Here is a 25,528-nt window from a genome sequence, read left to right on the forward strand (position 1 = left end):
CTTATGAATTAATTTTTAGGTGAAAAAAAAAAATTACCATTGGTATTTAATTGTAGCCATCGGATTGAGATCCAACGACTGTGAATAAAGAACCATTTCCCAAATGTGTATTCAGGCTATGGCAGCTGTGCAAGGTGTGGAGCCCACCCAAATCAGTCGGGTAAACTGTTGGACAAGAATCGGTCATCCAATTGCCTAGGCAGTTGGTCCCCACGTGGACCCCAGCAATTAGTCAGGCAATTTTTCATCGATGCATTGCCCATTTGCTAACAATTGCCCAATTAGTCACCCAATGAGTGCATGAGTGCATATGCTCTAATGAGAGACACCCTATAAAGTTTCTCAATATTCTTAGCCTGAGAAATGAGAATGTTATGATAGTTAGAATATAATACTATTGCTTTAAAATTAGTATCGAAAATTTTGTGTGTAGCTTTTAATTCTACAATTTTTTTTTAAATTTTTTTTATCTCCACTCCACTCTCTATTCTTGCCTAAACAAGCTTAACTTCAGAGTTGTAATTGGCTCCATTGCATTATTTTTGGTATGGTCGCACCTAATCTCCTCATTTTCTAATCCTGCAATTATTTATTGCAGAAACACAAATTTCAATTTTCCAATTTGAGTAACTATAATAGAGAAATGTCCCACCGGGAATATTAATAATAAAAATGTTGACTAACTATATATTTTTGATGGAGTGAGATTAGAATTAAAAATGTTGACTAACTATATATTTTTGATGGAGTGAGACTAGTAGTAGCACCATGGGCATGGCAGAAACTCAATAACACATCTATTATTTCTATTTTACAGAACAACTATAATATAAAAAAACAACCTTCTACACAAGCCATGACCGGTGGATCGATCATTTTTATTTAGTAACTTAGATAAAATAGTAACTATTTTTCATTCATAAAGTTTATGAGACAAACGAGGTTTGATGAAAACTTCAAGTGGAGTAGCCTTAACGTTAGTGAGACCAACACTCTCAGTCATATCAATTGGTGCATTATCTGGATGAGTTGAAACTTGGAACGCATGGAGGAAGCTGGCCAATGTAAATTGCACAATTTGAATGCCGAAAGCTAGTCCAGGGCATGCTCTTCTTCCACTTCCAAATGGAATGAACTCAAAGTGTTGACCCTTAACATCGACATCCTTATGGGTGGTTAGAAATCTCTCTGGCTTGAACCCTAATGGGTCATCTGGCCACATTTTTGGGTCGGTTTGGATCTTCCATAAGTTTGTGATCAACCGTGTACCCTTTGGGACAAAGTAGCCACCTATGGTGCAATCCTTGTTGAATTCATGTGGTACTGATAATGGTGCTGCAGGGTATAACCGAAGCGTCTCTTTCACTATGGCTTGGATATAGACCAGCTTGCTCATATCCAACTCACTCACAAATCTCTCTCTTCCTATCTCAGTGTCTAGTTCATCTAGGGCTCTTTTCAACTTGTGACGGTTGTTTAACAATAATGCTATTGCCCATGTTAAAGTTACCATGGTGGTATCGCTGCCTCCTGCAATCATATTCTGCGAAAAACATAAAGAGGTTATATAGAAAAGTAGTAATTAAAAATGTTAAAATTTGTGTGCATCTATAGCTGCACATAAGTAAGTACCAAGGTTGTGGCTTTGTTGACAGTATCTGCATCAAATCCGCCGAGGTCCACACCCTCAAGTATCGATATCATGGTGTCTATGAAGTCTTGCTCCCTTTTACAATCACGAGCCACATTGCCTTCTAGTGCTCTCCTTTTCTTATGCTCTTCCACCCATTTTCCAACAATGGCGTCCAATTTTTTTCCCGTTTTCTTCATGGCTTTCTCATGTCCACCTAAATCCAACCATCGAAGATGAGGAATCACATCGCCCACCAAAAACATCCCAATAAAGTCAAAGAACTCCCTCACTACCTTCTGAACTTGACGTGCTTCGTTCTTCTCTTCTTCGTTGATAGCAACAGAGTAACGCTTTCCAGCCACCATCCTGAGAATCACGTTTAAAGTGAGGTCCCCGAACCATTGTTTTAACTCCACCAACGCTTGATCACCGTTGGAGACCTTGTTTACATTTTCTCTACTGCTCCAAGTTTTGTACATTTCTTGCAAAAAGGTGGTCACCTCCGAGACTCGAATGTGTTTGAGCAACTCAAGCCGGCGGTTAGAGAGCAACTCTAAAGTGGTAATCTTACGCATTTCTCGCCAGTATGATCCGTAGGGTGCAAACCCAAACATTGCGTAGTTATAGCCAATGTGATCTGCAACTGCCATTTTTGGGCGGGAGGACAAGCACGTGTCTTTGATCGTAAAGCACTCCTTTGCCATCTCACTACTACTCACCACCAACGATTGATGCACCCCGAGCCGGACGGTGAAAAGGGGTCCGTACTTTTCAGCCATGGCTCCCAAGGCCATGTGAAGAGGCTTGGCTGATTGTCCTAACAAGGGAAGGTGACCAAATAGAGGCCATGCACCCTTAGCTTCAGGAGCTATTTTGCCCTTGGAAGCTCTCCAACTCCTTGAGATTAAACAATAGGAAATGGTTATTATTGCAAGCAATCCAAACGTGATAGGGTTCTTGAGATAGGGAATGAGAAACTCCATTGCAAGCTAGCTTAGGTGGAAAGATATGGGCAGCTTTGGTTTTGTGACTTGACTTAATTTGCTCCTTCATGAACCCACATTTATAGCACTAGTAAGATATATGAATAAGCACTGAGGAGAGTAATTTTCAGCTTATAGTATGATTTGCACATTTAATATGATTGCAGTCTTCAGTGAACTTCTATGTTCATTCTAGGTCGATCCGATCTTAACTTTCAGGTAAGATAAAATCAATTATTCAATCTTATGTGGTTTATCTCTGATTGATGTATGTTATCTGGTCCCATATATGTGACAAATTACACCGTCAAGGGAGACCTTTTGAAAGTTTAATAACATAAACTAGACAAGATAAGGTTCATTAGTCAAAAGTAGTAGTATTTTTTCTAGTTGATAATGATTTTACCTATAAGGCATGCATAGTGAATCCCACTAAAAAAAATGTTTGCACTCTCTCTCTAAAAACCTTGGACGAAGGCTCTGGTCTAGGGTTTGTGAAATCCCTCTCGTCTGGCGGCACTATACGTTAGCATGGGTTTTTGCCTCGCCGTCGTTATGTTGCTGCCGGGCGGGTGATGTTGATCTAGAGTCCTTCAGCTTCTGATATTGTGAGATGCTCGAGGTTTTGACTGTCATTTCAGTTTGGGTCTGCTTTGTTGTCTCTTTTTGGCTTGGACTGTTGTCGACACAACTTGAAGGAACGACACGATGCTGGGATCTGGTTTCAGGCAGCATCGATGGGGTTTTGGTGGTGTTTTTTGGGGGCGCTGGGATTCATTTCCACTAGATCGGGTCTGTTGGCACTCATCTGAGTTTCTCTGCTGTTCTCGGAGTGGTGGCGGTGCGGTGGTGGTGGTGTTTCTTTGAAGTGGGTAGCGAAGATTTCAATCGCGCGGTTGTGCGGTGGTTGTCTGCTGTGGCCGCTGGTGTGCGCCGTTTTTTTGCACAGAGAGGATAAAGTGACCTGGGCTGGGCTGCTTTTGGGTCTTGGGCTCCTACTATCTTTTGGACTGTTGGGCTGCTATTTAATTAGTTTTTGTTTAATCTATTTCAATAATTTCCTATGTAATTAGGAACTTAGGCACTTATAAATGTGTCTCTAGCGCCTCTGGAGTAGTACCAAAGGTGGATTCACGCTATGTCTACGTATTTAAATGTGTAATGATTAGGTCTATTTCTATGTACCACTGTGGGTGTAGATACCTCTACTAGCAAGGCTATTTTCTATGTCACCAAATATAAGTAACACCTTCTTAGGGGGGGCCACAAGCCACGGTGGGGCCCAACCGCGACATGCATCACGTAGCAGATATCCAAGCTACGCCACAGTAGTTAGAAGCGGCCAATACCTCGCCGAGAAGCCACCTTCCCGGCCTTGCCAAGTTTCCTTCACAAACATGTATTCTAAATACTAGAATAGTGGGTTTAGCATCCCATATGAAAGAAATTATAAAGTGGAGGGGTTCCCTTATCTATAAACAGGACCCCTCCTCACACTTAGAAGTCATCCCATTACATCTCATGTAATCCTCTTGGGCCGTAAGACCCAACACACATAGTTAAGCTTTCAAGTGGACGTAGTCTCCCGCCTTAGCGAGAGACGAACCACTATACTTCTTGTCTCTCTCTCTCTCTCTCTCTCTCTCTCTTTACGTTAATTAGACCCCTCGGTCAAATACATTAACATTGGCGCTGTCTGTGGGAAGCCAACACAAAGGCTTCGTCACGTACCATGAACTTTGACCCGTAAGCGTCGGGTCAACGCTTAGTCAACATCAAATCAGGGTTGATCAACGCCCATCGGGGCCGGTCAACGCCCATCATGGCTGGTCAATGTTGACAAGGTTAGTCAACGCCAACAAAAAACAAAAACAAAAAGCATTTTGTGGTGCCAAATTACTCTGGACACCTAGAGATCAAATATGGACCCCTTGCCACTCTAATCTTGATCAATTATCGTCAGTACCAGACACCTAGCGGTAAAAAACTCAAGCCCTGCTCCAGCTAAAGAGCCCCTGCTAAGCGCCAGTTGTCTCCTTCGTCAAGCTACGTCCGCCGGGCAACCTTTGCCGAGCTTCTCCGCCGGGCAGCCTCCTCCAAGCTTCTTCCCTGGGCAATCTCTGCCAGGCAACCTCCGCTGAGCTTCTCCACTGGGCAACACCGCTAGGCAAATCAGCTAGCCAATCTCCGCTAGCTATCGATGTCCCAGAACCTCACAACCGCTGGCCACGACTCCGCTGAGCGTCACCGCTGGCATCACCACTGAATTTCACCGCTGGGTACCACCGCTGAACACCAGCTCTCCGCCGAGCACCAAGTCTCCGCTAAGCTCCAAATCTATTGAATTTACTATGGGTACCTGGATCATTGATTAGGACACCCACCCACCCCTTCTCTAGACTTCCACCCAGTACTCCATGTCTAACATCTTCTATCAACACCCGAGTATCTGTTTGGGCAACACCAGCGTCAGGAGAGCTCTCAACTGAGGTGGACGTAGTCTCCCGCTAAGGTGGACGTAGTTAAGCGTTCAAGTGGACGCAGTCTCCTGCTAAGGTGGGAGACGAACCACTATACTTCTTGTGTGTGTGTCTCTCTCTGTCATTCTTTACGTTAATTAGACCTCTCGGTCACATACATTAACAGTGGGTACCACCACTATTTTCTTGTCTGTCTATCGATGGCAGCGGAAGGGTATGTAACGGCCTTTTCTGGCTTGTGATGAATATACTGATACCCAATTCGGGTTTGAATTCAAAAAAAATATATATATATTGAATCCTAATAAGTACTATATGACAACTTTGTTTCTCACTTTCACCATTCTTTTTTCTAGTTATATGTTTCTCACTTTCACTATTATTTTCTAGTTATATATATATATATATATATATTTTTTCATTGAGTACCTTATTCAAATAAAAAATGTCTTTTGATGATTATAATATATATAGGTATACATATACATATATACATATCCTATCTAGAGTGACGCCTTACTCTGAAATTAACGTGTGAGGTTGGAGTTTAGGGTCACTTTTCAGTCTCATATCCACAGCTCGACCGTTCAGTTTTTAGGTACTAATGTATAGATCATCTCTGCAAAGTTTCAGTCAAATTGACAGTCATTAAGGCATTGTTAACTGCCTTAAAGTTAGTACGGTTTAGGGTGAACAGATTCAGTTTGTCTATTTGTTTAAGTGAGTTAGATACCTTAACGGCCATCAATTTGATTGAAATTTTGTAAAGATGATGTATACATTAGTACCTAAAAACTGAACGGTCAAGATGTAGATATGAGACCGAAAAGTGACCATAAACTCCAATCTTACATGTTAATTTCAGAGTGAGGCCTCACTTTGAATAGAATCTAATATATATATATATATATATATATATATATATATATATATATATATATATATATAGACACACATGTGTGTGTGTGGTAGGAGGATTTAAAGAGGACCTCCTCAATCATTAAAAGTGAGGATGTTTTAATGTTTAGCATGTAGTCTAATAATTAAATCATTCACTATCTAGTTACATACTCATGTTTGAATCATCCAAAAAATTAGCCAAATCAAAAAACTTTTAACCATTAATTTGATAAGCACAAAGTTCGTCTTACTTTTATCTAACAAACTACATTTGTTTATACAATTTTAAATGACCAAATGATTATGGATTTGGTTGATTTTTAGTAGACATAATTCTTGTGTAGGAATCTAAAAGATCAACGATTAAAATCATTGAATTAGGTCATATATCAGTGTAAGATACGAAAAATCCTCAAATTCTTAAAGTAAAGAGATCATCTCTAGAACGGGCTTCTGTGTGTGTGTGTGTGTTACTATTATTAATAGAAGAAGTTTTGTTAGCCAAAAAGAAAAAAATGTACCAGAATGACTCTGAAACATTAAAAAACTATAAAACTCTTAAAATGGATTGGGCTAATATAATCGAATTACAAAATAAACAGAAAATAGAAAAAATAAAAAAGAATGGTGAAAGTGAGAAACATATAACTATGTGGAAAAAACTACTTATTACCATGAAAAACTACTTATTCCTATAAAAAAAAACACTTTCCACTTCTTGTTTAAAAAATATATATCAATTTTCACACACATAATGGGTGGGCTTTTCTAGTATTATCTATACTATTATTAAGAGAAGATGCTTTGTTAACCAAAATCAAAATTTTTGACAGAAATGACCCTAAAACATCAAAATACTTTGAGAATTAATTGAATCACAAGAGCCATTATGACAATTGCAAATTATATTTTTATGGATTAAATACTGTTTAGTTCTTGAGTTTTTGACCAAAAAACACTTCAGTCATTGACCTTCTAATTTCACATGTTTAGTCCTTGTACTTATCAATTTTGGACCAATAGGTCATTTCTGTTACTCTTCGTCCAAAACCACCGTTAAGTAGCTAACGTGACAATCCTTCTGCATCAAAAAGTCTATTATACCCTCACTTATTATTATTATTATTTTCTGTTTATATCTTCTTCTTTTTTGTCAATCTGTTTATCTCTTCTTCTTCTTCCCTCTTCTAGGAGTTCTAGCTCTCTCTTCTCCAGAAACCTCAACACGAGCAACACGAGATGGAGCTGCAACCTTCCCCTTCTCCTTCAAAATCCGAACCATCTCGCTCACCCTAAGCCTTAATCAACCGAATCCTCCTCACCCGAACCTCAAATCCTAGCCCTTTCCCAACCCAACCGCTCCTCGATTCGCTCGTTCTCCTCCACATTCTACTGGATCGTGAAGCTAATTCAGTACGCACGGGTGATGACGCCCCGGAGGACTTGCACCACTCTGGTCTCCTCATCCAAGACGAGGACGACGCATTAGCATCACTTTCATCGAATGTTGTACTGATTTAGTGGAATTTTGATTTTCCGAGTTGCATTTTTTGATCTAAATCGTTGCTAATTCCCAAAGTTTGATTCTTTTCTGGTTGATTTGGGGATTTAGGGTTTCAATTCGGGTTCTTTTGGATTGGGTCTTGATTTGAGTTTGGGATAATGGTGTTTATGTTTTGGGTATATGGATTGTCTTTGTTTCTTTGTTTTCTGAAACTCTGTGATTTGGGTATATGGCTTGCCTCTGTTTTCTTTGTTTATGGGAGGTACTAAAGCAGGTGACAAATGGGGAGAGCGGTGTTGGAAACGCCGTAGAGGAGGTCATAGGTGGTGGAGGAGAGGATGGCGTAGGGGGGTGGAGCTAGAAGAAGGAAGAAGAAGCGATAAAAAGATTGACATAAAAAAAATGTCCCAGATTGGATCATCTTCTCCCCAGATGGATCATCTTCTCCCTAGATGGATTATCTTCTCTCTCGGCCTCAATTTCTGGTTTGAATCGACCTCCAAACAGCTACTCCACCGTAGAGCACTCCTCCACGAAGAGCATTCATCCACCCAAAAATTTATTTATGATAATCTAACCTTGTTGCTGATCTGGGTTTTATGATGGTAAATGGTATTGTTGTTCTAATTTGTGATTGAATTAGGCTCTGAAGTGTATTTAGTTTATGTTGTTTTCGATTTCGATTGCTTTTGGGGATTGTAATGGTGAATGGTATATATTGTTATTGATGAGATTGCATTAATACGATGTCCTTATCATTCTCAATTATGCTAACATATATGTTGTATATGAATCAGTCCCTTCGATCTAGGTGTAGAGGACAACAACAAGAGAGAGGAGGAAGAAAAAGGGCATGTCATTGAGGATTGAGGAGTCTCGAAGGAGGAAGTGAGGAAGATTGAGTAGGTTAAGGAGGAGAGAGAAGAGGAAAAAGAAAAAATAAACAGAGAAAAAAAAAAAATATATATATATATATATATATAGGACTAAATACTGTTTAGTCCTTGAGCTTTCGACCAAAAAAACACTTCAATCCCTGGCCTTCTAATTTCACATATTTATTTCTTGTACTCTCTAATTTTGGACCAATAGGTCATTTCCGTTAGTCTTCATCCAAAACCTTCGTTAAGTAACTGACGTGGCAATTTCTTTCCCGCCAAAATATCTATTCTACCCTCATTTCCTTCTTTTTTTTTTTTTTTTTAAATTTATTCTTTTATGCTTTTTATTTATTTATTCTTTATCTTTTTTTCTTTTTCATTTTTTCTGTTTATCTCTTCTCTCCTCCTTCACCAACACGGCTACACCTGCATCGGGCCACCGTCTGCCACAAACCGTAAGCGCCAGACCACCGCCGGCATTAGAACTCCATAGTCTACCTTAGATCGTCCCCGCCTGCATCGATCTCCCACCTGACACCCATCACAACTTCAACCCTTCGCCAATCCCATCGATTCTCGTAGCTCCGACAGCGACTTCTTCTCCAATGCCACCTCCGATTCCAACCGTGACGTCAGCTGCTTCGCCACCGATCTCTTCGACCGTCGCGCCTCCTCTGATCATCCCCCGAGCAACTGCGTCCTCGTCTCTGGATCTACGAAAACCCACCCAACCCCAAAACACCAAAGTCTGATCTCGTGATCTTAAAGGTATACACACATCTGTGATCTCGTCTCGCTTACAATTTTGGATTAGAGTAATGTTGGGGTTTAGTTTTCGATTCTAAAAATTTGTTAGGGTTAGGGATTCAGGTCCAATTGGTTTCTGATTTGGTAAGGGAAGAATATACTCTTCGATACCCTAACAAATTGACTAGTAGATTTGATTGTTGGTGATTAGATGATTATGATGAGCAAGAGGAGGTGTTGAGGCAATTTGATTGGAACACGGCGTATGGGCCATGTTTTGGGATCACCAGATTCGCATGGTGGTAGCGTGCTTGCAAGCTGGGGATGGATCCATATCGATCTTCTTGATGGAAATCCCAGATCGAGACCCATATCGATCTGTCGGGCCCCTGCAAATTCCTCTTTCTAATGTTGGAGTAATTGCTCAGACTTGGAGATGGTGGGTGTTCTGCTTAATGATTTGAAGCTTGGAGATGATGGTGTTCTGCTTCACATTGATTTGGTTGCAGGAAAGCAGCGATTAGGTGGCTTTGCTCTTTCTTGATTATGAACAATGACCCTGACCTTGAGGATGTTCCGTATTTGAAGTGAGTGTTTGAAGGAGTTCAGGCCTTCTTGATGATGAACTGGTCTCTAGTGGCCATGATATTAGTGATGGTGGACTTCTGGTCTATGCCGTTGAGATGGCATTTACTGGGAATTGTAGCATTAATTTGGACGAAAGTACCTTTTTTCATAAGGGACATATGGGAGGAAGTGTTGGTGGTAGTGGAGGTGAGGGGGGTGTTGCAGCAGCCTTTGGCTGCAATGTGGGTAGTGATGGTGGTGGCAGTGGCGAGGATGGGGTTGAAGTGCTGCGGCAATGGGGAGGGGAGAAGATATGAACAGAAAAAAGAAAAAAAAAAAAAGAAAGAATAAATTAAAAAAGAAAAAAGAAAAAATTATTTTTAAAAAGGAAGCAACGGTATTATAGACATTTTGACGCATAATGAATGTCACGTCAGCAACTTAACTGAGTTTTTGGACAGAGACTAACGGAATGGACCTATCGGTCTAAAATATGAGAGTACAAGGACTAAACGTGTGAAATTAGAAGGACAGAGACTGAAGTGTTTTTAGGGTAAAAGTTCAAGGACTAAACAATATTTAGTCTATATATATATATATATATATATATATATATATATATATATATATATATGAAAATGTTCACAAGGTCAGTAGCTGACCAGGGATTGTGTGGTCACTCACCGTTCGATTTCAATCGGACGATTGACAGCTCTCACCATGGAGCTGTCAACCATAGAGCTGTCACTATTGAGTGACCACACAATCCGTGGTCAGCTGCTGACCAAGGGAACGGGACTGTACTGTGTGTGTGTGTGTGTGTGTATATATATATATATATATAAATTAAAAAAAAAGTGAGGGTAGAAAGACATTTTAGCAGAAAATAGTTGCTACGTCAGTTACTTAACGGAGGTTTTGGACGGAGAGTGACGAAAAGAAACTATTAGTCCAAAATTAATAAGTATAAGGACTATAAATGTGTGAAATTAAAATGTCAGGGATTGAAGTGTTTTTTTTTTTGTCAAAATCTCAAGGACTAAACAGTATTTAATCATATTTTTATTAACAAAAATAAACAAAATAAATCCCACAAATTCCACTTTTCTCTCCCACTAGCCTTTCTCTGCAATAACTGTTTTCATCCATTATCTTCTCCCTTTTTTTCTGAAAAGAAAAATACTCTTACATGGTAGAGAAATGCTAATCTATACTTTTATTAAGAGAAGAGAGTTTGTCAGCCAAAACAGAAAAATTTTACTAAAATATCTCTCAAATATTAAAAAACATTTGAACTAAAATATTTGAGAAAAACAAAATGGTCAATTCACAAATAAAAGAAAAACAAAAGAAATTTAACAAAAAAAATTAAAAATTAAAAACAAAATATGTTAAGTAATTTTCTCCACATTCTGTGGAATAACTTCCCACGTAATTATCCACACCCATAGAGTGTGTTTGGAGTCTAGTATTATTGAAGAGAAGAGAACTTTAAAAACTACTCCAGAACCCATATTCTTAAACACCTTTTTTTTTCCTGCATAATTGTCTCACCACGTGCAAAGAAACAATGAAAATATATGATGCATGCTATATAATTATAATTATGCCTTTCGCTGCTAACTGTCCTAACAATGACCTCCACTTATAAATAAGATATCTATATCGCTAAACAAAATTGTCATAACCATCTGAATGAGAAATTTACCTCCATTTTCATTTATCTACTATATTTGGATAGACCAAAGAAAACCATGCGGGGGAGTGTCCAGAGGCACTTTACCTGTCACAATTGACTGCAATTTCCATCTTCGTGCTAGACCTGGATAGATGGAAATCATTAGTGACTACAATTTTCATATATATATGACAAACAATGTCTAGTTATTTGTCAGCTAGTATTGCCAACAGGGAGTGCTAGCTATAGTGGACTAACAGTCCATCGAACAGTGCATACATGAAATGGCAAATTTCAAAACTTGTACAACAATTTAGTCAAGATCTGTCACATTCCTGATCGATTGAAGATATATCTCAAATCCAGTTTAATCTATTATTGTATTATTCAATGAAATTTAATAATCAAAACTTGTACCATAATTTAGTCAAGGTCTGTCACGTTCCTGATTGATTTAAAGATATATCTCAAATCCAGCTTAATTCATTATTGTATTATTCAATGAAATTTAATAATCAAAACTTGTACCACAATTTAGTCAAGGTCTGTCACGTTCCTGATCGATTTGAAGATATATCTCAAATCCAGCTTAATTCATTATTGTATTATTCAATGAAATTTAATAATCAAAACTTGTACCACAATTTAGTCAAGGTCTGTCACGTTCCTGATCGATATGAAGATATATCTCAAATCCAGCTTAATCTATTATTGTATTATTCAATGAAATTTAATAATCATATGGCTGGGTTGCCGGTTCGATCCGATCTTGACCTTCAGGATTCAGGCCACCCAAAAGAAGCCACTCAACAATGTGGGTAACTAGGTTTGGCAACCTCTTCAGAGGCTCTGCAATTGTCGCAACTCTGTTCAAAGACTGTTGTAAAAATTAAATAGCGTTTTGTTAATGCTTAAAGTTCAGCGGTAACTAAACCCTTACTAACGCTGGTCCGATGGGCGGACCGCTATCACTGATGCTTAAAGTTCCCGCTACCTGTCAAATAAAATACAGAGGGCGTCAGAGGGGAGACCGCGCTGGGCGGTCTTCTCTTCTGCGATGCCTAAATTAGTCAATGTATTTATGTTGACAAAGTAACAGTAGGTAAGTATTAATTGCGTAATCAATGAGGCGAGAGGAGAGAACCTTTATAGGTGAGGAGGTAACTAATCTTCTCCATATTTTCGATGTGGGACTGATGTGCTTCAGTCACCAGCTTCTGAAGCTACTGATACCAACTTGGCGTGGCGCGTGGCGGCGCGTCAGCAGCGATCTGGCGGTGAGCCGGGGCTCAGGCGATAGCCTGTTTGGCTGTGTTTCTGTGGGTCACTCCTTTGGCGGGAGTTGGTACCGCTAGTGGTAGCATGAGCGTGGCTCATTATAGCTAATTATGCTTGTGAATGCCTATGTAAGTACAAGTCCCCCAAGTCCCCAGTCAAGGAGGGTAATCTTGGTTGGGGAGTTGCCTAGCGGTTCGAAGCGTTGCTTTCGCCAGTCTTGCAAAGCATAATTAGCGTAAGTGTGTCGTCAACCATGGACTTACTGAGCAAACGCTTTATACCCTTCCGGGTGGGCCCCTGCTAGGCCCCTAGGGAGTCCCCCACTCCCCGGCTAAGATAGACCTCCGTTTGTCCGGCGTATTATTTGTTGAGGGGAGCTGCGTTGAGCAGGGGGTGTTGGGTAGCGAACCCAATCTGTGATACCCAAATGGCGGGGGTCAACGTGCCTGATCAGGGCCGTCGGATACTGTTGACACATCCCCCTACCTGTCCCGGAGGATCATGTTTTGCCTGCAATGCCGTGTTGCGGTCGTTGCCAAAGTGAGGCATTGCCTTGGGAATCGCCGCTAGCGGAAGTCCCTCTGCTGATGATAAGTGGTCGGCATTGTCGCTAGGACCTGCCTGGCGGTAGCTTGGTGCATGGCATTGTGGTCAGTGGTGACTGTCTTCCCAGGTTGAGGGAAGATTCTTGCTTGCAAGATGGAAAGGGAGAAGTTCCGCTAGCGAAGTTGTGCTTAGCGGAGACTGTCCCGCTTACAAAATGGAAAGGGAGAAGTTCCGCTAGCGGAGTTGCGCTTAGCGGAGACTGTCTCGCTTACAAGATGGAAAGGGAGAAGTTCCGCTAGCGGAGTTGCGCTTAGCGGAGACTGTCTCGCTTACAAGATGGAAAGGGAGAAGTTCCGCTAGCGGAGTTGCGCTTAGCGGAGACTGTCCCGCTTGCAAGATGGAAAGGGAGACGTTCCGCTAGCGGAGTTGCGCCTAGCGGAGACTGTCTCGCTTGCAAGATGAAAAGGGAGAAGTTCCGCTAGCGGAGACTGTTCCGCTTGCAAGATGGAAAGGGAGACGTTCCGCTAGCGGAGTTGCGCCTAGCGGAGACTGTCTCTCTTGCAAGATGGAAAGGGAGAAGTTTAGCTAGCGGAGTTGCGCTTAGGAGAGACTGTCCCACTTGCCAGATGGAAAGGGAGACTTTTTGCTAGCCGAGTTGCGCTTAGCGGAGACTGTCCCGCTAATTTATTTTCTTTTTCCAATAGTTATCTTAGAGAGACGCTTCGTGTGATGGTGCCTGACACGTGGCGTACATGTATTGGATTAGCGTGTGCGATAACATTTCTTCAGCACGCATGTCACCTCGTCATTAATGCGAGTAATTATTGAATTTGTAACCGAGGTGTCGCCTCGGTTAATCTGGAGAGTAAGTGCGCCCGTGGGTCATGTGTACTGTTGTGGTGTGATGTAATTTTTCAGTGGATGGCCGAGATTAACCTGATGTGGACATAAAATGGGGGGAAATCCGTAGGTTTGACACTTTATAACTTTTGCTTGTTATCGTCGTCTTCAAGCTTGGCCCTGTGTTCTGAGAAGCAACTTGCCAGTACGTCGTGAAATTGTTGATCGTCGAAGCACGAAAGTTATCTGAAGCAGAGACACCTTTTGATTTCGCTGCAGCCTTCATCTTTGAGGTTGGTACCCCGAATCTTATCCCTGTTCCATTGAATTTGTGTTTGGTTTCGTTGATCGATTTTTTTGGATTTCGATTTGGGGTGCTCTGTTGTTTTTGACAAGATATGAGGGTGTGAGGTGGGTTTTGGGGCTGATTTTTGGTGTTTGATAGAGAGATGGGGTTTTAGGGATTTCCTAGGTGGTCGAATCTGGGCTCTGTACGAATGTGTTGTGTTCTTGTTTTGGTAGTTTCTGGGAAATTGTTCTTGATGTTCTTGGGTACAACTGACATGGGGATGGCCTAGATCTTATATGTACTGACTGGCTATGGGTTTTAGGGATTGGGATGGCTAGCGTCGCAGAGATTTCGAGCAGTGAGGATTCCGGGTCTGATGTGTCACTTAACGTGGCGGATAGGGTGTTTATTGACTCGTTGAGTCCGTCTACCCCTGCAGGAATCTCACTGTCCGAACCGCTAGACATCGTCCCGCTACAGACCATACCCCGGGAAGTTGGCATGGGTCGCGCTGGTCGCCCCGAGAGTTCTAGGGTGAGAGAGGATGTCGCCGCTCATGACAGGCGGGAAGAGAGGCTGGCGAACAACAATGCTGCGATCGGTTCCGGTGATGGGATGAAGGAAACTGGTGAAGAAGTCTGTGTGGGTTCTCAATGACGGCACAGCAGTCGATGAGGCTGGAGGGCCGATGACGGCGGCCGCCGTCGACCGCATGAAGCTGGTGTTCCGCTTGCTAGGTGTGGTGAAGCTGCGTCCACCATTGAAGGACGAGCGAGCGTCGATCCTACCTGCGGGGCATGCCACCGTACATGAGGTGATCTTCTGCCAGGGCGTGACATTCCCACTATTGCCCAACCTCCAAATCCTGGTTTGCTAGTTTGGCCTCGCTTTCGGGCAGATTTGCCCTAACATGTGGCGGTTGCTATTGGCACTCAACTAGCTATGGCGCCTGAGTGGCTGCGAGGGTCCCACTGTGGCGTAGGTGCTGCACTTCTATGAGTTGGTGTACGTGAGACGTCAAGGATGCAGAGGGCAAGTGAATCTGAGCCACCGCTAGGGGGCGCCGAAGTTAATCGAGAATTTAAGGGATTCCATGTTGCCCTGGCGGGGGACCTATTGTGTTGCCACCGTTGGATGGGAATACCAGGCCGGGTCCAATGATGGGGAGCCGACCTTCATGATTAAGTCAGAATTCCAACCTATCCGAGGTTGTCAGTCTGCCGCCGGCTAGAGTTGCTTATTTTTGTTTGCGTAGATGTTATACTGACCACTTTATTTTTGTGTGTAGCGGTGCTGCGCTACAATCTGACGCGCGAAGAGGAGTGTCGCTTGGCCAAGATCTTCGGCTATTGGCAGAACCGTAACTTGCTAGATTTCAGCCTCCTTACCGGTTGGGAGCTGCTGGTCGATCAACAGTTGACACGATCCCTTGGATAGTAGCTTCCGCTGACGAGTGTTTTGGTCTGGTTACCGTTGGGTTGACTCGCTGTTTTTTTTTAGATACTCCGCCGGGCAACAGAGCTAGTCGTGAGGCGTTCGAGAAAGCCATGGACCGTGCTGAGATCAATAATTTTCTGGAGAGCATGTATGCCTCTGGGCAGGCGGCCCAACATACAGTTGTTGATCCGGAGACATTGGCGGTGAGCCAGTCCTAGACGCAGGTGGTGCTACTGATATCGCTTCACTCCTACCTCGGCCCTGACGGCTCGGCCGTGGTGCAAGCGGGAGCCTGTGGAAGCGATGTCTCTGCTGCGCCCGTGCAGCGGGAGAGGATGCCAGCCACTAGGCGTGGGTTGCGGAAGGAGAGGGTGGCGCCCTTCAAGGAGCCAGTGACCATAGCAGGGCTAGAGCCGCAGGTGGGAGATATCCCTGTCGCTGCCGGTGTGACAAGGTTGATACCTCAAGGGAAGCGGTGACAAAATGACCCGGTCGACGTGGATGAAGCGGCTGATGAGGATAACCTTGGGGTCCACTAGTGGAAAAAGGCAAGGCAGGCCCCCCTGAAGGCAACTGTGGCTGCTGGGCCGGAGGTGCAAGCGGGTGACCTCGACTCGTTTGCCACATATGCTGAATTACTGAAGGAGGCTGAGCGGGAGTTCATCTTCGACCTCTGCCAACGGTTGGGTTTCGGCGGGTTGGAGGGGATCGTGCGCTCAAACGCCATTGAACAGTCATCCTATAGCTCAGCCTTCGGGCACCTGTCTGTTGGGCTACATGAGATGTTCTTGGCAGCCTCCATGCAACCCCTGGTGGAGCGGCAGCTCAGGGAGGAGATGGAGGGACTCCAGAGGGAGCTGGCGGAGACTAGGGACAGCTTGGCTGACGCGGAGAGGCACCTGACCAAGGCAGAATGTGATGCCGCTGATGCTCGCGGCAAGCTCTCTATGGCCGTTGCGCGGGATGCAGAGTGGAATGACTATGCCTCCAAGCTAGAGCAAGACATGGCCCTGTTTAAGGATCAGGTGGCGGCCAAGGCAAAGAAAGTAGAGATCCTTCAGTGGGAATCTGCCGCCAAGTCTGCTGAATTGAAGAGGTTAGAGGGCGAGGTTGGTCGTTTGGGGGCGGAGGGGAAGTGTGCGGCTTCTGTGACTGTGGAACAGTTCAAGCAGTCGGCGGAATATAAGAAAGCCATGACCGAGGCGGCGAAGGCCGGTGCCATGGCCAACGTGGAACTGCTGAATCAGAAGGGTGCTATCGACTGGGTCAAGGCATCCCAGCCCGCCGGACCGTCAAGTCAGGATGCACCACCCGCGAGGGATGTGGTTCCTGCCAAGGCTGAAGGTGCCCGCTCGGATAGCGGTGAAAGTGGTATGCGTTCGGCGGAAGATTCTCAGCGGACTCCTCCTCCTACTCAGTCCGAGGTCTCTCGCGCTGGCTTTTTGGCTGCCCATACTCGAGAAGACCGCACCGTTCTCACGCCGAGTCCTACTGCCCGTGGGTCCAACCAGATGAGTCGTCAGTCCGTGTAACAGCCGCCGGAGGGCGAGACTGCCGCCGAAGCCCCTAAGGAATGAAGATGACTTCCCCGCCTGAAGTGTTGCAGCTGAGGCCTTTGTCTTGGCCCTTTTTTTTATATGTATGTCGCTACGGCTTATTGTATTTGAACAATATTTATGGGCGGGTAGTTTCGACCTCTAATACAATTGGTATTTTGCTAAGTGTGGATGTGTTTGCTGATTTCAATGTTTGCATTTTTTCGAATCGCTAGAGTTTTGACTGCTGTTTTGTGGCTGACTGAAACATTAAAGAGATTAAAATTGTTCCAAGTACACGTTGTAGCGGACGTAGTCCGCCAAATATTGTTGGCGTTGCCAGTTGATTTTTGTGTTTGGACTTGGCGACAATGGTTTGAATAATTTCTCGTTTCATTGATAGCTATTATGTCAGCGTTTACAAAAAGCGGGGTTGTACCCGTTGGGTAGCTTCCCTTAACTAAATGTTGAGTCAAAAATTTAGCTAAGCCAAGATGCTCTAGGGTAGCGGTGAGACTACTTGTAGTAATATCGGAGGTGTTCGGTATTCCAAGGGTGGGTCGTTGTGACGCCATCCTTGTCCATCAAGTAAAAGGTGCCGGGGCTAGCAACTTCCACAATTTTGTATGGACCCTCCCAAGTTGGGCGGAGTTCCGTTGGCGGTGGAATAACTTCCTTCATTACCCAGTCCTCCAGTTGGAGATTCCGGGCCTTGACCCTGGCGTTGTAGAAACGCGATACCCACTCCTTGTTTTGCAAATTGCGCAAATGGGCCTTGTGTCGTTTTTCTTCTCGGAGGTCTCTGTCGAGGTTGACTCCCTCGCCATTGGTCTCAGGGCAGTAGGCTTCGACTCTGGCTGTGGGTTGCGTTACCTTTATAGGTAGGACGGCCTCAGTTCCGAACATCATGCAGAATGGTGTTTCACTAGTGGCGGAAGTTGGGGTGGTTCTGATGGCCCATAGCACTTCCGGCAGTTTTTCGGCCCATAATCCCTTAGCGTCGTCGAGCTTCTTTTTTAGCAGTTTTTTGATTATTTTATTTGCTGCTTCTACTTGGCCGTTGGTTTGGGGGTGAGCGACAGATGCAAAACTCATCTTGGTGCCCAAGTTAGCAGTGAAAGATATGAGTTCTTTGTTGTTGAACTGCGTGCCGTTATCCGTGATGATGGTGTGGGGGACACCATAGCGGCAATAGATGTTCTTCTAGAGGAAGTGAGTTACATTGGCGGTGGTTATTGCCGTTAGTGGTTCTGCCTCGATCCACTTGCTATTGTAGTCAATGGCAACAATGATATATTTGAACTGGCCTTTGGCGGTTTAGAATTTGCCCATTAAGTCAAGGCCCCAGGTCGAGTGGATCCATAGGCCAATGATGATCGACAGTGGTTCCGCTGGGGCGTGTGGGAGATCAGCATATTGTTGACATTTGTGACAAGATTTTGATATCCTCCTGGCGTCGTCGCCAAGTGTGGGCCAAAAGTAGCCTTGTCGCATTATGCGGTTGGCCAGGGACCTGGCACCCGAGTGGTTGCCACATTCTCCGCCGTGTATCCTTGTCAGCACAACCTTTCCCTCCTCTGGGGTTAGACACCGGAGGTTGGGGTGGGTGAACCCCTGCGGTAAAGCTTACCATTTTGGATGTTGTAGCGGGTTGCTCTCTGCTTGAGCTGTCGGGCTTCGACCTTGTCTTCTGGCAATATTCCATTGCGCTTGTATTCGATGATCTCTTTCATCCAACCGGGATTGACCTCAATGTTGAAGATTTCCGCTAGGGATTTTTTGATGCTAGGCCTGTCAAGATACTCCATCCTTGTGTCCGCTGGACTCTGGTGTGCCTGAGCAGTTGCTAGTCTTGCCAGTGAATCAGCCCTGGCGTTCTTTTCCCTGGGGATCTGTGTGATGGTGTGAAATTTGAATTTTTTTAGGAGCGTCTTGACGTATCCCAAATATGCCGCCAACTATTGGTCCTTGGCCTGGAAACTGTCTTTGACCTGGTTAACGACAAGCTGAGAGTCGCTGAATATATTGACGCTGTCAGCTGCTGAGTCTATGGCGAGGAGTAAGCCGGCAATGAGGGCTTCATACTCCGCCATGTTGTTTGAAGCTTTGAAATTGAACTTCAACGCGTACTCCATTTCTAGTTCTCCTGGTCTTGTTAGGATAACTCCGGCACCGCTGGCCTTGGCCCATGCGGAGCCGTCCACTTGTAGGTCCCAGTCTGATTGCTGGGGGCTGGCTCCTCGGCGGTTATCATTGCTGTGCTGGGCTGTGCCTCTATGTTGGGATCATCCTGCCGCTCAGTGAGCTCAGCAATGAAGTCTGCCACCGCTTGGCCCTTCATTGCGGCTCTTGGTTTGTAGTCAATGTCGAACTCGCTGAGCTCGATAGCTCACTTGCTGAGGCGCCCCCAGTGCTCAGGGTTTTGCATTACTTGCCTCAGCGGCTGGTTTGTTAAGACATGAATTGTGTGAGCCTGAAAATACTGGCGGAGGCGCCTAGCAGCAGTGATGAGTGCAAGAGTGAGTTGTTCCAGCGGTGGATATCTTGTTTCGACCTTGTTCATGCCTCTGCCGGCGTAGAATACGGGGAGCTCATCCTGGCCTTTCTGCCTGACAATGGCACAGCTTACCGTTGTCTGTGATACCGCTAGGTATATGTATAGTGTCTCCCCTTGTACAGGATTGGAGAGGAGTGGTACTGCTGCCAAGTACTCTTTCAAGCTCTTGAACGCAGCCGCGCAGTCTAGGTTCCAGTCGATGACTTTCTTGTGGGTTGTTTTTAGGACTTTGAAAAATGGGAGACATCTGTCAGTGAGTCTGGAGATAAACCGAGAGAGAGCAGTTAGCTTGCCCTAGAGACTCTGAACGTGCTTCTTCCATTCTGGAGCCTTCATGTTGAGGATGGCTTGTACCTTGTCAGGGTTGGCCTCTATGCCCTGCTCACTGACTATGTAACCTAGAAATTTGCTTGCGGTGACGCCGAAGAAGCATTTTTCTGGGTTGAGGCGCATACCGTAGGCCAAGAGAATGGCGAATATAATTCTGAGGTTCGTTACGTGTCCGCTGGCCTTTATGCTTTTTACCAACATATCGTCCACGTAGACCTCGATGATTTTGCCCAGATGCTCCGCAAACATAGCATTCATCAGCCGCTAGTAAGTTGCCCCGGCGTTCTTCAAACCGAATGGCATGACATTGTAGCTGTATAGGCCTTTGTCAATGGTGAAGGAGGTGTGTTCTTGGTCACCAGGGTGCATCTTGATCTGATTGTAGCTGGAGAAGGCATCCTTCATGCTGAGTAGCTCGTGTCCAGCGGTTGCATCGACCAGTTGGTCTATGCGGGGTAGTGGGAAACTATCCGTGGGGCATGCCTTGTTGAGGCCCTTGAAGTCGACACACATTCGCCACTTTCCGCCGGGTTTTTTGACTATGACCAAGTTGGAAATCCACTGCGGGTAATTTACCTGGCGGATGAATCCAATATTCTGGAGCTTGGCAACCTCCTCTCCTATAGCACGGTATCTCTCTTCATCAAAGGCCCTCCGCCGCTACTTGGTAGGGTAGGTGGATGGTTTGATACTTAATTTGTGAGTGATGATTTTAGGGGAGATGCATGGCATGTCAGCGTAGGACCATGCAAAGACGGCGGCGTTGTCACGTAGAAACTGGGTGAGTTCAGCCGCTACCTCTGGGTCGAGCTGAGCGCCGATGCGGACCGTTAGCTCAGGGTGTTCGTTAGAGATGCTGATAACCCTCAAGGATGTCTCCGAGTTGACAGGCTCCTTTTTGACATACTTCTTCTCTTCGTCTCTGGGGTCCTCGAAGATGTCTGGCGCCGCTGCATGATTTCCTAATGTTAAGATTTCATGGCGGTGTGCTGATCGTGCCACGGTTGTGGAATAGCACTCTTGTGCCAGCTGTTGGCTTCCCATTACACAACATTTTCCGTTGGGAGTGGGGAACTTCATAAGGAGCATGTACCCGGCGATGATGCACTTGAGCTTGTTAAGTGTCGGTTGACCGATGATGGCATTGTATGAGCTGAAACAGTCCACAATGATGAATTCTGTGTGGATCTCTGTCGTTCGTGGACTGGCACCGATAACCAGTCGCATATAGTCAAAGCCCAATGGTTGTGTGACGTCACCGGAGAAGCTAAGCAATGGCTCATGATCCTGCAGTAATTTTCTGTTCCGCCGGAGTTTGTTGTAGCACTTGTTGAAGATGACATTTACAGCGGACCCGCTGTTGACAAGGATCCTCCCTACCGACCATCTATAGAGTATAGCGTCGATCAAGAATGGATCATCGTGGGGCAGATGTACTCCACGCTCCTCCTCCTCTGAGAAGGTAATGGGCTCCCAACTAGATTTGGGGAGCTTAGCGAATCTCTCATAGCGGATGTTGCACACCTCCTTGGGGTGGTTGGCACATGCATAACGCTTCTTTGCCCTGTGAGACATATTGGTGATTGGAGCACCACTGTCGATGGTATTGATGCGGCCCAATGGCTCAATGTTAGCGATCACAGGTGGTGGCTGGTGTACCTTGAATTGTTCCATTTTACCATCTCGATATAAGGTTTCAATGGCTGTTTTGAGGGCGTTATAGTTGTTGGTGTTGTGGCTGCTGTCCTCATGATATTTGCACCAATTGCCGGTATTTCTTAGCTTTCCCACCCGTGGGTATTTTCTTGGGGGTGGTGGCGGAATCTGGTCCTTGCACTGATCGTATATTTCCTCATATAAGGCTTTGAGGACGGTGAAAACTGCGTACCGCTAGGATGACTCCATTAGTTTATTACGGTTATCTCCCTGGAATGAGTGGTTACCCTTGGTGTAATGTTGATCCTTCTACCGCTTGCTATGGTGGCTGCTCTATTGCCACTCCCTCTTCTTATCAGTTGGTGGAGCAGCAGAGGTTTTGTTAGCTATTTCCTGATGGCTGGAGGAGGGTTGGGTGGATTTTACAGGTGTTGGTGGTGATCGGGGAGTTTCTCCATATGTGATGAATTCTGCCTGTGCATGGATGACAGCCTCGCTCATGACATGGTCGTAAGCGGCGTCGGGATGATTGTAATTGAGGTGATAGAGAAATGGCCCCTTGAGGAGTCCATGCTTGAAAGTTGCCAGTGCCATTGTCTTGTCAAGATTGCGACACTGGGATGTTGCCGCTCGCCATCTGGTGACAAACGCCTTCAATGTTTCCTCCGCTCCCTGCTTAAGTCTAAAAAGCTGAGTTGTATTGTGGTGGCGGGCAGCTAATAGGATGAACCGCGAAAGGAAAGCATTTGATAGGGCATGAAATGAGTCAATGGATTCCGGCGGGCACTCAAAAAACCAACTCATCGCCTCACTGTCAAGCGTTTCGCTGAACAAGTGGTAGAGGGTGGCATCATCAAACCCCTTGTTATTAGTGACTTTTTTGAAGGTGTCCATATGGATAAAGGGGTCAGTTATGCTGCCGTAATGGGACATCTTTGGTGTTTTGGAGTGTGTCGGGCGGATGGCATGCAGGATCCTGGCGGTGAGTGGTCCTGGTCTGGATGCAAAGAGTGGATTTGGTATTGGCGCTGAGGCGCATGCCTCGGCCCGGATTAGCCTTTGTTCTAATTGTTGCATTCGCTGTAGTATTATGGCGGTTGCGTCTCCATCGGGTCCTTTTTGGATGCTCTGCTCAACCGGCTCTTGCCTAGGTACAGGCATATTACCCTCGGTTCTGGCCTTGATTGTTGAGCGGCTGGTATGCGGCTGTGACTCCGCCTCCTGCTCCAACATTAGTCGGGGTTCAGGAAGTGGTCCCATTTCCCGTAGCTCTGGTGGGTTCAATGGTACTTGCATCTGCATTATTGGTCTATGTACCAATCCACCGATGGTGGGCTGACTGCGCCTAGTGCTCTGCGACTGCTCGCTTTACGCTGGGTTAGTGTTCTCTTCCAGCGGCTTCTTTAGTTCATCAAATTTTGACATCAGCGTGGCTACCTGCTTTTGGGCCTCGGCCTTTTCTCTACGTTCATGCTCGCGTTCTCTATTTTCCTTGTGAAGGTCGGCTAGTGCCAGCTCATACATAGCGGCAAAGTCTTTTACAGGGGGACGGCTGCCGCTCGGCTGAGCCTCTGCTATAGTTTGAGTTCGCGGGGTCAGGTAACTGGCCTGGGGTTCCCCTCTGGGTTAACGTTAACTGACCGGTGTGCTGAATAGTGCACGGTTAACGTTAACCGCTGGATTAACATTGACCGTGGGGTTGGTGGGTTGATCTCCCTGCTCTTCAGCGTTTCCCCCACTACTGTTAGTCATGGTGGATGTGCTGGGATGGTCTTTTGTTCAAGGGTTCCAACAGATGGCGGCAATGTTAATGCTTAAAGTTCAGGAGTAACTAAAGCTTTCCGATGGGCGGACCGCTATCACCGATACTCAAAGCTCCAGCTACCTGTCAAATAAAATACAGAGGGCGTCAGAGGGGAGACCGCGCTAGGCGGTCTTCTCTTCTCTGATGCCTAAGTTAGTCAATGTATTTATGTTGACAAAGTAACAGTAGGTAAGTATTAATTGCGTAATCAATGAGGAGAGAGGAGAGAACCTTTATAGGTGAAGAGGGAACTGATCTTCTCCATATTTTCGATGTGGGACTGATGTGCTTCAGTCCCCAGCTTCTGAAGCTACTGATGCCAACTTGGCGTGGCACGTGACGGCGTGTCAGCAACGATCTGGCGGCGAGCCGGGGCTCAGGCGATAGCCTGTTTGGCTATCTGTGGGTCACTCCTTTGGCGAGAGTTGGTACCGCTAGTGGTAGCATGAGCGTGGCTCATTATAGCTAATTATGCTTGTGAATGCCTATGTAAGTACACTTTTAATCTTATTCTCTGTTCTAATCTTTGTGTGTTACAAGTTGTTTTGCTCCAAAACCAGTTGGCTTGTAAACTGTCTATTTTGAGCGTGTGATTACACAGGCGTGCCAGCACCGTGGGGTGCAGTCGTCGGGGAGTCCCTTGACCTGACTTCTTCTCGAACGCTGTGGACGGGGAGAGCACCAACCTAGTCACAGGGTTCTTTTCGTGCCTTTCGGAAAAGGAATTCTTGCCTTACAAGTAAGGGCTTTGGTTGTGATCTCTTCGCGACATCGAAACGATACTCAACGTTGCAGGTTGAGCAGAGCAATCACCGGGAAGTTTGGAGAAAGCACGGGTTTTGCTAAAGCGTGACTTTAGCTTTGCGAGGTTGCGAGGACGTTACCCTTGCTTTGCTGATGGTATCGGTGGCAGTAGCACTGGTAGTCGGCTCTTGGAGAGACTAGGACTAGAAGTACGGTTGCCGGGTTTTCAACTAGGTTAAGGGTATGCTCCAGGGAGGCTTTGATAATCTATGCGATTAGTTGATTTGAGAGTTGTCCTTAATTCGTCCTTGAAACCTGGTATTTATACTAGGGTTTCGACTGCTCCTTGCCATAGAAGGATTATTGATTGAAGTTTCCTATTCAATCTCTGCTACTGGACTCCAATAAGGACTCGTTTTCCTTATGGATTACGGAATAGGTGAAGCTATAACCCAAACCGAAATAGGCTTATTTTTGGGCCGCAAGTATTGGCCCGCTATGCTAAATCCACTAAAGGATCTTGCCAAAATTACTTTTGGGCTCAAACATTGCCCCCCAAGCCCAGAAATCAGGCCCGCGAAAAATGTAACTGATTGAAGGGGCTTAGAACGACACGCCTTGCGACCGAAACGAGGTTATTAATGAAGGTTGCGTCTATTTGCTTCGCAAAACGTCTTTTCGTGGTATCGTTTCCCTCACAAAATTTCTTATTTAAATCCCGCAGCCATTTCGTACCTATCACATTAGAAACTCTTTTAGTCTCCTAAACCCAGAAAACCCTCTTGAACATCTTCCTCAGAAACTCGGAAATGGCTCCCCCAAAGAAAATAGTTATTGATCAGGAAGAACTCAATGAAAAAGCCGCCCACATCTGGGGAACTAGCATCGACGCCCGCTGTCACATCCACACTACTATCCAGAGACCTCTACTTCTCAGGCTTCCAAACCACCACGTCGGATTAGGTCCAGCGCCGCGAGACTCCATTCCTGACGACGCTATTGCTCTCTACAGCTTACCTATCCGTCAACCCATTCCGGTCCTCCGAAGGACCCCTGGAGATTTCAGCAGTTGGGGTGCACAAAAACATCGCGCAAAAATAGGGCACTGGCCATCCTCTATCTGCCCGGCAGAGCTTTCC

At 45.2% G+C, this 25,528-nt stretch overlaps 1 protein-coding gene across 1 annotated transcript; it reads right to left on the reverse strand.

Moving 5' to 3' along the window:
- Window positions 1-846: 846 nt before the first annotated feature.
- On the reverse strand, window positions 847-2,749 carry LOC112167747 (cytochrome P450 CYP82D47). The gene is made up of 2 exons (XM_024304799.2): window positions 1,633-2,749; window positions 847-1,543 (listed from the first exon to the last, which is right to left on the reverse strand). Exons 1-2 carry the CDS (start codon window positions 2,614-2,616, stop codon window positions 914-916), a joined length of 1,614 nt encoding a protein of 537 aa, XP_024160567.1. The 5' UTR covers window positions 2,617-2,749; the 3' UTR covers window positions 847-913.
- Window positions 2,750-25,528: the final 22,779 nt, after the last annotated feature.

This window comes from Rosa chinensis, chromosome 5, assembly GCF_002994745.2.
Source record: "Rosa chinensis cultivar Old Blush chromosome 5, RchiOBHm-V2, whole genome shotgun sequence".
Classification (NCBI taxonomy): Eukaryota; Viridiplantae; Streptophyta; class Magnoliopsida; order Rosales; family Rosaceae; genus Rosa; species Rosa chinensis.

Excerpts from the sequence above, each read along its gene's own strand:
- LOC112167747 (XM_024304799.2), bottom strand. The coding sequence starts at position 2,616 with ATGGAGTTTCTCATTCCCTATCTCAAGAACCCTATCACGTTTGGATTG. Across the intron at positions 1,544-1,632 it reads TCAACAAAGCCACAACCTTG|AATATGATTGCAGGAGGCAG; the intron begins GTACTTACTTAT and ends TGTTTTTCGCAG.